The following is a 13,747-nucleotide window of genomic DNA, read 5'->3' on the forward strand; positions in this document are numbered from 1 at the left end:
CACAAACAAAAAAGTTTACTGTGAAAACATCACCTATTTTAGTGGCTTTAAAATTATATATCATATACTGCAAAATAATAAAAGTAGAAAACCTTCACACAGAAAATTAACACTACTGCTGCAATGAAAGGGTTAAAGTAACTGTTGTGGTCATATCTTAAAACACAACTAGAATGTGGGTCCTAACATGTGACTAATACCAGAAACTCCAATTCAAAACTTGCAGATACAGTAAAATCTTATCCTGAACATATTTGTCATGCACAAATTCTTCCATATTACTGAGACATCCAAACTGGTTAGACACTTTGAATACAATGGATACTATTAATAGCATGTATTATGTATTTGTTTTCCTGTATAAACAAACATAATGTGTTTATGTAACTAATATTTCTATGTATCTTTGATTTGGAGCAGTGTGACTTGACAAGGTTGTAGCAAAAATCACTCTGAAGACTTCTCAGAAAAACTGTCATAAACTGGTATCCACTGCATGTTGTCATTCTAAGAAAAATTTTTTTGTAATAGAATCCACTACTAGTACTAGCATTTTGTGGTCTGTAATAATCATCACCTATTTTTTTGCTCTGTCAATCATGAAGATTTGTCTACATGAAAAATAATCTAGTGTTGATATCCAAACAGATTCACTGTATATGAATGTTTTATATCAGAAACTGGAAAAGAACTTTGCAAAAGGTACTTCTTTCACAAAAATATAGGTTAAAAAAAATCTTCCGATCATTAAGTGTCAACAGCAAACACCTATAAAAGGTATATCCAGAAAAAGAAATATGTTCCAAAATGGTAAAATTAAAACATATCACCACAAATTAGGAATAAAAAAAATTAGAACTCTATGTAATATCTAGTTATGTACAAACCTCCGAAGTAAACCAAATAAACCAGTTTACAGTATGGTAAGAGGAAAGTGATTATTAACATTATGAGGTCAAGTGAACACCTCAAAAAACTTCAAATTTGAAACATTATACTTTAATTTTCAAATCAAATGCACAAAGACCAAGTTACTCTTAAGAAAAACAATATTTTATTTTTTATTTTTTCCTAATTGACACATTTCTGCTAAATCATTTATTGTTTGATCCATATCTGGTTGTGGTACTGCTACTGTTTGTAATATAACTAACTTTTGCTCCTGTAATAACAAATAAGAAATGGTGTTATTAATGCTATACAGTATAAAAAAAAAGTGCTTTAAAATTATACACCTCTGTTAATTTATATTCAAATTATGTTTTCTAAAATACTTTAATAAGTCTAATCATCCACTGGTAATTATACAACTTATCTTAAAACATACGCTACAATTATCACAAACATGAAAATGTAATGGAATAACTAATGTACAAACAGAGTATGTTGTATTTACTTCTGATTACATTTTCTTCATACAGAAGTAACTTGTATCAAATTTCAGCAACAATCCTATAACTTTTTTATCACTGAGAATATATTTCCTTACAAGAATTACTTCTTTTGTGAAAAATAAACTTAAAAATTTCACAACTATGAATTCTTGATATCAATTTTACCAAAACAATTTAATATGCAACATGATGTAAGCTACAATTTACAATTTGGACTGAAATGTATAATAGTTACTTTCCCTTATTAATATCAAATTGTACAATTATCTTTATTACAAATACATAGTTTGTACCTGTGATGTCTTGGCTGTTGTAGAACTGATGGTCTTTCGTATATTAACCAAGTTTTCATCAAGTTTTTGAATGCTGTCTTTTGCATTTATCTAGAATATACAAATATTTTGTCATTCCAATAAGTTTGAGAAATATTTTAAGTTACTATGTTATTCTTAATACCAATGGGAATAAAACTTTACCAACATAAGACTCCTTGTCAGATGTATATTTTGAAAACACAAATGAAAAATGTTTAAACAATTATCACTATTGAGGAACAGATCCTAAGAGTTTGGAATATGTTTTTAATTTAAATAAAAACAACCGTAATAGAGTTCACTTTTAAAATGAGAAATGAGAATATTTACCATTTTTTATGCATATTTTGTAAACAAATGGACCTGAATCTTATTCTTGAATACTGAAAGCTGTTACTGATAGTTTTATGCACTTATTTAACTAAGCAATATAAAATTACATTTATATATTTTTTCATATATTTGTGTGTCACATTAGTGTTACTCTCACAAAATACTGAAAATGTTAGTTATGACAAAGTTAATGTAGTGTACTGACCAAAAATGTCAGAACCAATATTTAAAACAGTATTTCTGTTATGATAAGAACCTCAAGTCAAAAATAAAGTTCCATAACTTTTGTTGCATGAAACACAGACATTCTAGAATTTTGAGATATTAATAGAAAATTAAGCAAGTAGAGTTGAAGTATATAAAACCATGTAGGTGCCAAGTATTCCAATACATTGTCATTTACATTTACAGACTGAAAATGCAATGGACAATAAAAGTTGTTGCAACAATGTTAATGACTTACCTCTACATTCTTCATGTTTAACAAACTCAACAGAAATTTGATGACTGTATCCTAAGCTTACATAAACACTTATCATTCCAATACATCAAACTAAGAGATGGCTTGTAGAACATTAATTCTTCATGTTCAATATTTTTTTTTATAACTCAATAAATAAAATTTCTTATTTTGATTTTGGTAATTATAACAGAATAACTAAAAACTCTGTAACCTGAAATACTAGTAAATTATGATTTATATAAAATTAATAATTTATTAAACTAATAAATTTTAGCACATTATATTTTGCTGAAACTAAACTATGTTTCTTATGCAAATATTAACTGTTCAATAATTGAAAAAATTCTAACTCGTTTAAGTTTTGAAGTCACTGGTTTACTTCTTTTCTCCTTTTGTTTGTTCACTCTGTTAATTGGAACTTGAAAAACATGTTTTGCTGCCGATTTTTCTGATTCCGTCCCATACTGGATCGTATGCAAGTAGTTTTCTGAAAGATTAATATTTTAAATCTTCAGTAGATCTGTGCTTGAGATCTAATAATTCTACACTACTTTTGAGAATAAGTGTAAATGCCCTTTACAATACAAAAATTACGTATCTGGTAAAAATAACAATAAAAAAAGGAAGACTTGTTACATGAGAATATCTTGTTAATAAGAATATCTGTGCCACAGTTTTTTAATTTAATGTAAATTATCACCTAAAGGTTATGGAAGAAGGTTTATAATTCTAGCATGATTTTACTGAAAGTTGATAATCATATATATTTTATGGTATACATATACCAGGGGTTGCCAAATATGACATTCAGAAGTCAGCAAAAAATTATAAAAACTAGCCAGTAATAACAACAATGAGGGAAGTGTTCCATGACTTTCCCCAAGCAAATTTTCAATTTTATGCAAGTTATGTATTTTTAGACATAAATCAAATAAATACACAACTTTTGTGAGTTATTTAAAATCAGTGCTCTGATGATGAACCAATCCCACATTTTTTTCTGTGCAATGTAGAACTACGTAAAGCCCATACAATCATTCAGGGCAAATCACCTCAGCCATGTTTTGGCAAATTATCTCCTGAAGAATATTATCAGCTAACAGTCCAACATTAAAAATCTAAAATCATGCAGAATGTCAGTTTGGACTTCCTATGTATTTGAGTTGTTTGTTTTGATTTTATACAAAACTACACAGTGGTTATCTGCACTAGCTGTCCCTAATTTAGCAGTAACAATCTCGAGGGAAACAATCACATCACTCATATTTGGCTCTTTGGCTACTCTTAAGAACAAAAATGGGATTGACCATCACATTTTAACATCCTTGTGGCTAAGAGAGAAAATGATTTCAGTGTGAGTGGAATAATTTTATTCCAATTACCAATAATATGGAACAATTTTTAGCTACAAGAAGATTGTTCATACAAAACTTTCATATTCAGTATGAAGCTTAAGAATCAAAAAACAAGTTAAAAATGTAAAATAGCAAAATTATAAATTGTTTATACATATTACTATCTTTGAAAGACTTCAACTAAGTTGTACATAGTGCTGTTACAATTTAGTTGTACTGCTATAAAATATTTTGAATTGCAGCAATAACTGCTTCTATTTAGAGCAAGTAACATATGAACATTTAGAGTAAATAGATTCCTTGATCCATCTGTGCCATCCCATTTTCTACTTTATACAACAGACAAACTTCTAGTCCTACATGTATAACCAATCTTAACCTCTTAATATAAGCATACAGTATCCTCTGAAGCATCATCAACATACGTGAGAGTGCCAATTTGATGTATCTGAATTTCCAGAAAGCATTTGACAAGGTGCCACATAAGAGGTTTTACAGAAAAGAATTTCTTTAGATGTGGAGGAAAAGGTGATTGGTTGGAAAGTGGTAAAAGGATTGGTAATAAAATGGCTGATACATACTTCACTTGCACTTACCATACTCTCTCACACAATTTTCCAGTGCTTATGTCTTCTGCCAAACTTTGAAAATAGGGGGATTCAAATGCATCATGTAATAGTAATCTTCTCCTGTTGGTTGAGAGATGATACATAATGATTTGCATTACAGGGCTCATGCTGTCACTCACCATATTCGCCAATGGCTATTATTTTTGTTTTTTGGCAAAGAAAAATTGTAATTGGCGAATATACCGGCAAAACACTGTTTACAAAATGCTAGACTGGTTCACTGCATCAACGTTTTTTTAATGCAACTATGCGATAAGCAGATAAAAATCAATAACCCGTCTGCATTCATGCAAGATCATGGTCAGGATCGACAAACGTGTGAAAAATTGTTCAATCAACAGCAACCTAACGGCTTGACATGAATAACTCATTTATATGTGGTTGATTAGCGGTGCTATAATTAAAGGACGACCACAAAGATTGTGATGGCTTTCACACGTGTAATTACATTATCTAATGGCACAAGTTTAGTTTGGTGATGTTTGAGTGATGATGTATGTTTTATTAAGCAGGGCTCTCACTAGAGAGACTTGGGAGAAGTGGTCTCCCAAAACAGACCAAACCTCACCCTTCATAAGCTCAAGGAAAAGTCATCTTATACAGATTATATATAAAAGAAAAGAATGATATTGACTGTAAACTTTTCCATAATTTTGTAAAATTAGAGCAAAACTTCTCCCTGGTTTGCAAATCTAGAGAGACCCTGTTTAGCAGCATGTAATAACAGTTACTTTTAATTTATTGACTCGTCTTCCCATGTCATTATTGTAATGATTTGTGTGTGAAAAACATTGAACTTTGTAATTGTGAAACTTTTGTTTTGTAATAAATTTGATAAATGATAAATTCATTGAAATAAAATGTATGATAAGAACTTAGTTGTCATTTATTCTTTGACTGTCTTATCGTATGTGACTGGCTGGAGGGTTGGTTACGGATCAAACCTATCTGGCTAAAACACTCGCTAAAATTGGCTACCAAAAAAATCATTTGGCTAATAGACTGGCTACAGAAAAATTTAGTCCAGGGTAAGCTCTGCATCAGAAAAATGTTGGAAACTTTGATTCAAATACGAAGGTGCAGATGACTTGTGGCATGTGTTATAAAAACATTTGCACACAGAGGACAGCACAAAATGGAAAAAGCTAATTTTGTGAGATGAGGGAAGAATCTATCAGAAATACATTTTCAGCATAGAAAAATAACTTGCAGCATGGACTGGACTGAGTTAACAAAATGTTATTTTTATCAATTTTATTTTTATTGCAACATATCAGAACTATAGTTAGGATAACCGAGAACATAATTGAAGCATATGGTATAGGATTAAGATGACCAAATTTGGTCACTGATATAAAGGCTGATTTAATCTGGGAGAAATTCAGACCTTTTGTGTTTGTTGATTCTGTGTCTTTGACAAAACTGATAATCCCATATCTATATGTATTTTACATGATACTCGGTGGCTGTATTGTTGTTAGAAAGTTTATTGCCTTTAAATTCAAGTTCTGCCACTGGTGAATCTGTTATTGCTCAGGGTACTGAGAGTAGCTTTGTTAATGTTCCTCTTGATAATATTTACTTAGCATCAGATCTAGTTTTGAGACCAGTTATGGTTGGAATATGACTTGTTCTGCCAACTAAGAGTGTACCATTATTGTTGGGAAACAATATGACAGAGGAATAGTTGTTACTGAACCCAAGATGGTTAGTGAACCAATCACTGTTCACCTAAGGATGGTGGTGATGTTGAGGAAAGTCCTGAAGTATTTCCCTCATGTGTTGCGACTCAAGCTCAGGCTAAGAAATTAAACCAAATACAAAGGATAAGCATGTTATCAGTGGATGATATAGAATTGTCTCAGTAATTTTCTGGGTTCAACAGGGATCTTGTGGATGACTGTCCTATTGGCAATTTTTGGGAGAGTGAGAATGATGAATGTGAGAGATCTGGTTCACCAGGTGAAGTTCCTAGAAATAAACTGATTAGCAAGCAAGAAGAGGATCCAGAGATTTCTTCACCATTTAAATATACACTATCAAAAAATGAACTGGAGAAAGTTCAAAATTGTTATTTTTCCAAAAATGGTGTGCTCATGAGAAAATGGAGACCTACAGATGTGCCTGCTTCAGAGGACTGGACTCTGAAATAGATGTTTCCAAGACATTTCTTTTGGCCAATAATTAGGCAAGATGTTCTCCAGTTTTGTAAAACTTGTCATACCTGTCAAGTGGTCAAAAAACCTAACCAGAAAATTCCTATTGCTCCTTTTGAAACCTACCCCAGCTTTCAAAGAACCTCTCAGTCTTGTGATATGTTCATTGTTTTGTGACTTTACCAAAAAGATAACATTCATAATGCTATGCAGTTTCATGATCATAAGGTTATTTGTATTGATTGCATTATATACTGTCAGTTATTAAAGTTGTATAATATTTTTGGTAATGTATTGTTCTTAATATATTGTTAACAATGTACAAAAAATACCTTAGTTAAAAAGTTGTCTAATGCTAATTTTTAATTCTCTAAAGAGGAAGATGTGATGGATTTACTATTATATATTTATTTTAATTTTGGTGTTTCAGTAAAATATATAGTTGGAAATGCATGTAAATTACACCGTTCAATGTGTATTGCAAAATTCCTGCCTAGTTGCTAAATTTGTAGAATATGCTTGAGTGTAAGAATAAGAATCAATAATATATTTTAAGAAACCACTAGCATATCATCAGTAGTGTTAAGTCAGCTGAAATTTCTAGAAATTCATCTAACTCTTATAACACGTAACCAATGAGAGGCACCAAGAGATAGTATATATTATTGATTTGCTACAGTTGGTATATTACAAACCTCAAAAGTTAACAGTTATTAATTGGGAACTTCAGATATTTAGCCAGGAACATTTACATATTTCAAACATTACAAACCATTACACTTCATTGGATTACCAATGGATGTTAGCATGTTTACAAAAGCATTATATAATTTCAACTGGGAAAATTCACGTGATCAACAATGAGCTAGCTTGCTCCCTATTAAATAAATTGTCTATATCATAAATTCAAAATTAATTTGTTCATCCAAAACTTTTGACAGAATATTAAGAAAGTTTCAGATCAGATAAAAGATTCAATACTGTATGCAAGTTTGTAAAATGTTTCAATATAATTTATTTGTAATAACAGTTTATAAGTTGCATTATTGTTTGTGTATTAAAATGCCTTTGTGTTAAGAAGAAAACTGTTCGCATCAATCTTGCGGCAAATATCATAAGTTTGATACATATCAACATTTAATTAACTTCTAAATTTAAATTATCATTTAACTCAAGTTTCAGTGTATTTGAAATTATAATTCACAACACAGCCACTAGACTGAAAGCAACCAGTACCTGACACACACCACCAAATGGAAATCATAACTGTAGGCCCAAAAAGAGAAAATCCAATGTTAGAAGACACATAGTTCTCAATTGTGTACCACTTTGGTGATTGATATGAGCCACAATTCTTTATCATCTGTAGATGGGAAGAAAGTGATTCAAAGCCTGACAATTAGCAAAAAGTTCAAGAACGCTTATATAAAGAGAATGTTCTCCCATAAAATAATGACCCAAAGTCTAATGGGAATCAATCCACACACTCCAGCCCTGAAAGGATGCATCTACTAACAGATGTAAATCTGGTCATGGAGAAGCATTGGCAGGATACCCACCAATATGAGTCTTGTCAAATAACAATAAAAAATTGTCAAAGACCACATCCCCAAAAGCAATAGAGCCTTACAAGCAGAAATCGAAAGAGTCAAATGAGACATTCTGAACAGCCAATTTCAAAGAACAGAGCTAGAGAGCAGAAGGTTAGGCCCAAATGAGATGGGTGATGAAAACACCCAGATAAACAAGGTAATAGGTAAGACAAGAAATGATTTCTACAATTTGAACAACCAGCCTACCCGGGTATCTTTGAGAAGGAAGTGATGAATATGTCAGACCAATTCCCATTTGGAATGAACAATGAGAAGCCAGTCATCCCTATAAAAATGAAAGCACAACCTCAAGACAGGAAGACAGAGTTAAGATTAACACCTACTGACAAAAAATGCAAGATACCAAAGCCATCCCAAAAGTTAGGGCACAAAATTTGCACACAATTACAAAATTGACAAACCAAGGATAGGGACAAGAATGCTCTGGTATAGGAATATACAAATAAGTGTTAGACATCCATTTTGGAGTTTCAAAAATTCAAAGAAAAAACAAATATCTAAGAGTAAGGTAGGATTCCATACTAAAGATTGAGGTGTAAACATACTGATTGAAATGGAATAGATTAATGACTAGTAATCAGAGATGACAAGAAAACCCACTTGTAGAGAATAAATATGTAAAAACAGCTGGTTTGGGTTGAGAAAATTTTTTATGCAAAGGAACGAACAACGTTTCAACCTTCTTCAGTCATCATCAGGTTCACAAAAAAAACAACTGACAATGATGGAAGAAGGTCAAAACGTTGTTTGCTCCTCTGCATAAAAAATTTTCTCAACACAAACTAGCCATTTTTACATATATATAGGTTGATGACACCTATAATCCTGTTTTTTGGGGGGCTATAAACAGGTGGGAGGAAACCCCCTGAAACATGAGGAGTAGGTTCGATAGCCTATGGTGTGAGGTCTCACACTGCCTCAGATGTGCTGTTGAGAGAAGGTATCTCAAGGTTTGTTTGTTTGTTTTCTTATAGCAAAGCTACGTCGGGCTATCTGCTGAGCCCACTGAGGGGAATTGCACCCCTGATTTTGCATTGTATGTATCTCAATGAGGAGGAAAGGAAACAGACAGTGGGATAACAGAAAAAGAGCTTAAAAAAGTATGAAAAATCTTTCTGGTAAAATTTGGTGAAACCAAATATTGAGGAAGAAATGGCTCCACCAATGAGTGGAGGTTGCCAGAAGATGTCCCATCAGACACAAGCCTCCCAAATATTCACTGGAACCATTGTCAGCATATTCTGTTATCGTGAAACACAATGAGTAGTGGTACAACAAGGAGCTGGGAAAAGGAGGGACTGGAGACAGGAATTAGTGCCACTCATAAATCAAACTAAGGCAAATAGGCCATCGGATGAGAAAGGTTATATTTTTTTTGGACCAAAGCTATCCTTGACTTCAAAAGACTTCAGAATCATTTAAAACACAAAACATTTTAGAAATGGGGTTATCCAACAGGCCCATGGAGGAGATAGGAGACAGGTCAGTGATGATATAGCATCATGACCAAAAATGTCCCATCAACAAATAAGCCATGTTTGCATAGCCATAGCCAAAAACAATAGGCAGGTCAACATATAAATAAAAGAACGAGAAAATGTCCTCAGCAAATCCCTCATGGTTCCTGTAGAGAGCCTCTTACAGGTTTAAAAGAGGTCCCACAAGAGTTGTTGGAACAAGACAAAGGTAGAAATACTGAGCACTGCTACAGTGAACAGGAGGATCAGCTCCCTTCCCCCACAATTAGGCAAAAGTAAACCTAACAGTTGTTGGTTCAGATATGGACAGTCCACAGAATGACAAGAGAAACCAGGCTGATTTGAAGTCTGCAGAAAATGAGGTATACTAACATCATCACCTAACTGGGAGGAGAAACACTCAATGTGACCTAAATATCAGGAGATGGGGAAAAAATTGAATAAGGTTGGAAGGCATAATCATGTGAAAGAGAGGATGTAAGTTACAAAAAATAGGAGCAATAAACAAAACATCACATACCTGAGAAATAAAATTCAAGAAAACTATAAAGAGCCTAACAGAATCCTCAAGTAGGGTTTGGGTTTGATTAAAATCCCCATCAGCCAGGCTCAAAAGGAAGAGGGGTAACAGCAAGAGACAGAGGATGCCTTGTAATGCTCTACCTACCCAAAAATGAAGGCTGATAAATCTCCCAATGGGTCATCTGCACCTGTGGAATGAATTATGGTATCAGAAAAATAAGATATACCCAAAGTGGTAACATTTATTTTGGAACTCATGCTTGATACCAAACAAACAAGAAAATTTATGATAAAATAAAAGAGTAAATCTAACTCTTCTAAAAATATAGTGGGAAAACATTACTGAAGCAAGGAAAAACCACTTTGTGGAAATATGATGTATGATGATTTACACAAGAGATGCATTGGAATCACTGATTCAGTAGAAGGGTATAGAAGACTTATGATATGCATTATAAAAACTTTACATACAAAGGCAGTACAAAACAGGAAAACTAATCTTGCAAGTGTAGGAAAGTTCTGTTTTGGAATATTCTAATATAAACAGCATCTCCACCACTGTTGTCCTTCATATCATAACCAACCTGAAGAGCTCTGGTTTTTCAGAAAAACACCTCATCAGCACTTGACACAGCTATTATATGGTTCATAAATGCTGTTCTTCACAGAAATTTTCAATAACAACTTTTTAAATGTGAAGCACTCTGCAATGCTTTTGATAATGTCATGTGTAAAAGTGGTTGGGTTGCAAGATGGTTACTCATTCTGCAGGAATGATACTACTAATCAAAGTCATTGCTTTGGCCTTTAATTTTCCTTATTTACATTAATAACACTGATAGGGACATAATCAGTAAATTAATAAACATTTCTTATGACAACCTTAAGTAACTAGAGTTGTATCAAAGATATCATGAAGTACTATAACATGACTTTGATTAATTCATATGTTGACCACCTTGTTTGAACACCATTTTTATTATAGCAATTTTAAGAATTTACAAGTAAAAGAAAAAGAAGAATTTTCCCCAATATCTGATAAATACAAGATATAGATTATCACGAGCCATATTAAAAAATGTCAATGAAAATTCAATCAACAGCATTACTTAGAATAAAATATAGTACGCTGGAAGATAAGTCATTTTAGCCATTGAAGTACACTGTCAGTTGCTGTTGGTAAAACTAACCAAATTATTATGTTTATGTACAAACCTACTGATTATAAACAAAATAGGTAATTATCTGTGACCTTCCAGTATTTCAAAGGCCAATAGTAAAAATTTTTTGGGACTTTGCAATATAAGTCAAATATGAATGAACGATCAAATTTGTAGGTAAATAATAGATTAAAGCAATCTCAAATGAAAAGTTTAAAGGGAACATCTTGGCATGGATTTGGAAAACCAGCCATCCCTGATGGCTTGCTCTCATTTCAAATACAAACAACAGAAATATTTGAATTTACACTGTAGTGTACAGCTCATTAGTATCAAGATAATTTTAATGACTGGAAGCTTTCAATAAGTATAATGAGTCTGAAACATTATATTTAATGTCACAACACTACAAAATAATCTGGAATTCCATTCCCTCAGAAAAGCTACATTCCAAAATTTAATCCTGATGCATCAACATGTAGAATCTATCACTAACACTATAGATGCATGAAAGAAAATAATATTGAAGAAATGATAGGCACTCTTTATATACTCACAAGAAATTACAACCTGGGGTATTTTTGCCATAAAAGTTCACAAATTTAGTGAAATAATCAATGTAACATTTTAACTGTTAAAGAAACAAACAAATATATATTTTGAACAATCAGACCATTGCCTAATTATCTTCAGTCCATACAAATCCCTAATTAGGTTTCACTTGGAATGCTGTTGAGATTTAGGCCTAATCAAAGAAAGGATATTGAATTTAAAAAGATCCTTAAGATAACTGCTAAAATGATTTGCTAAAGGAAAGGTTATCTTATGGGGAAATTAAAGATCTATTTTAATTTACTTTTTCTCTAGAAACGAAACATTAGGGATGATCATACCGAAGTTGAAGCTGAAAATATTATCTAATTCTTGCGAATCAGCAGGATAAATGTACATTTTTAAAGCTAGGTTTATAATAGTATTTTACTGAATATTTAGGAATAGGTTCAGTTTTCGTTTCACGACTTCCGCCACTTGAATTTGAAAAATGCATACTGTTGTGTACATACAAACAGTATTATACAATAGTCACTATTACTATAGATATATATAATTAAACATATAAAACTCTAAATTATATAAATATATGTTAAAAAGTACCAGTTGTGGTAGCATTACTACAAAGAAAAGAGGCTAATATATTTGTATTATCATCAGTATTAACTTACTATACGTTAGTCTAAAGTAATTAGTAGCACTTACTACATTACTAAAATTCTCGTCAATGTTAATACAAATTAGGTTGTAAATTATAATTATTTTATGTTAACCAAACGGATTACTCATTATATAATCAATAACATAAATAGTAAATAATTGTACTTTTACTTACAAACGGACGACAAATTAATTATTTAACACATTTTAATCACTGGTACTCACGTGCTCTATAAATATTCAACCTTAGCGCCACCTATAACAATTAATTGATGTTCAACTGAATTTTAAAACGTTCAACTCAGACTTTTATTTTAGTACGATAATATTTCAAATATTTTAATTTAAAAAGCTTAGTCTGGATATTTACAAAAAAAAATAATTAAAATCCACAAAATTCTATAAAATACAACCAAAGTGCAGAGGTACACTTGTATTTTCAAAACTGCTGGTATGGGTAGTAGAACTTTAATTAAAATAAAGTTCTAATACCCATACCAACCGTCTTGAGAATACATTTGTACTTCAAGTGGGCTTATCGTCATCAGGAGTTTGTTTGTTTGTTTTTTTGGAATTTCACATAAACCTACTCGAGGGCTATCTGAGCTAGCCGTCCCTAATTTAGCAGTGTAAGACTAGAGGGAAGGCAGCTAGTCATCACCACCCACCGCCCCCTCTTGGGCTACTCTTTTACCAACGAATAGTGGGATTGATCGTCAATATAAGGGAGGGCGAGCATGTTTGGCGCGACGCGGGCGCGAACCCGAGACCCTCGGATTACGAGTCGCACGCCTTACGCGCTAGGCCATGCCAGGACATCATCATGAGTAAGAGTACATGAACAAAATAACATTACAACTAGTATGACAGAATTTTTCCAATAGAATTAAAATTCAGATTACAGTAATATTGAAAATGAGCAAAAAACATATATCTTAAGTACAAACTAACAAATACCCACAAAAATAGAGAAAGAAAAACGTGTTTACTCTTTTTAGATACAATAGGAGTTTGTTATGAAAATGACAAATGAACACAACATAGAGATAGAACTGTCTTTACGATGTGATATGATATCGTATCATATCTGTCTCTACGTTCGTTTAATTATCTATGAT

At 32.1% G+C, this 13,747-nt stretch overlaps 1 protein-coding gene and 1 long non-coding RNA gene across 3 annotated transcripts in view; one reads left to right on the forward strand and one right to left on the reverse strand.

Annotated features, from left to right (window-relative positions):
* Window positions 1–13,747, forward strand: part of LOC143249284 (uncharacterized) — a 56,638-nt gene that overhangs the window by 26,337 nt on the left and 16,554 nt on the right. The window lies entirely within an intron of this gene.
* Window positions 984–12,383, reverse strand: LOC143249273 (uncharacterized). 2 transcript variants are annotated; one of them, XM_076498831.1, is made up of 4 exons: window positions 12,311–12,383; window positions 2,855–2,991; window positions 1,688–1,777; window positions 984–1,162 (listed from the first exon to the last, which is right to left on the reverse strand). In XM_076498831.1, exons 1-4 carry the CDS (start codon window positions 12,366–12,368, stop codon window positions 1,055–1,057), a joined length of 393 nt encoding a protein of 130 aa, XP_076354946.1. In that variant the 5' UTR covers window positions 12,369–12,383; the 3' UTR covers window positions 984–1,054. The 2 variants fall into 2 exon arrangements, with proteins under 2 accessions (XP_076354946.1, XP_076354953.1); XM_076498838.1 differs by lacking the exon at window positions 12,311–12,383 and adding an exon at window positions 10,403–10,445.

This window comes from Tachypleus tridentatus, chromosome 1 (assembly GCF_004210375.1).
Source record: "Tachypleus tridentatus isolate NWPU-2018 chromosome 1, ASM421037v1, whole genome shotgun sequence".
NCBI classification, from domain to species: domain Eukaryota; kingdom Metazoa; phylum Arthropoda; class Merostomata; order Xiphosura; family Limulidae; genus Tachypleus; species Tachypleus tridentatus.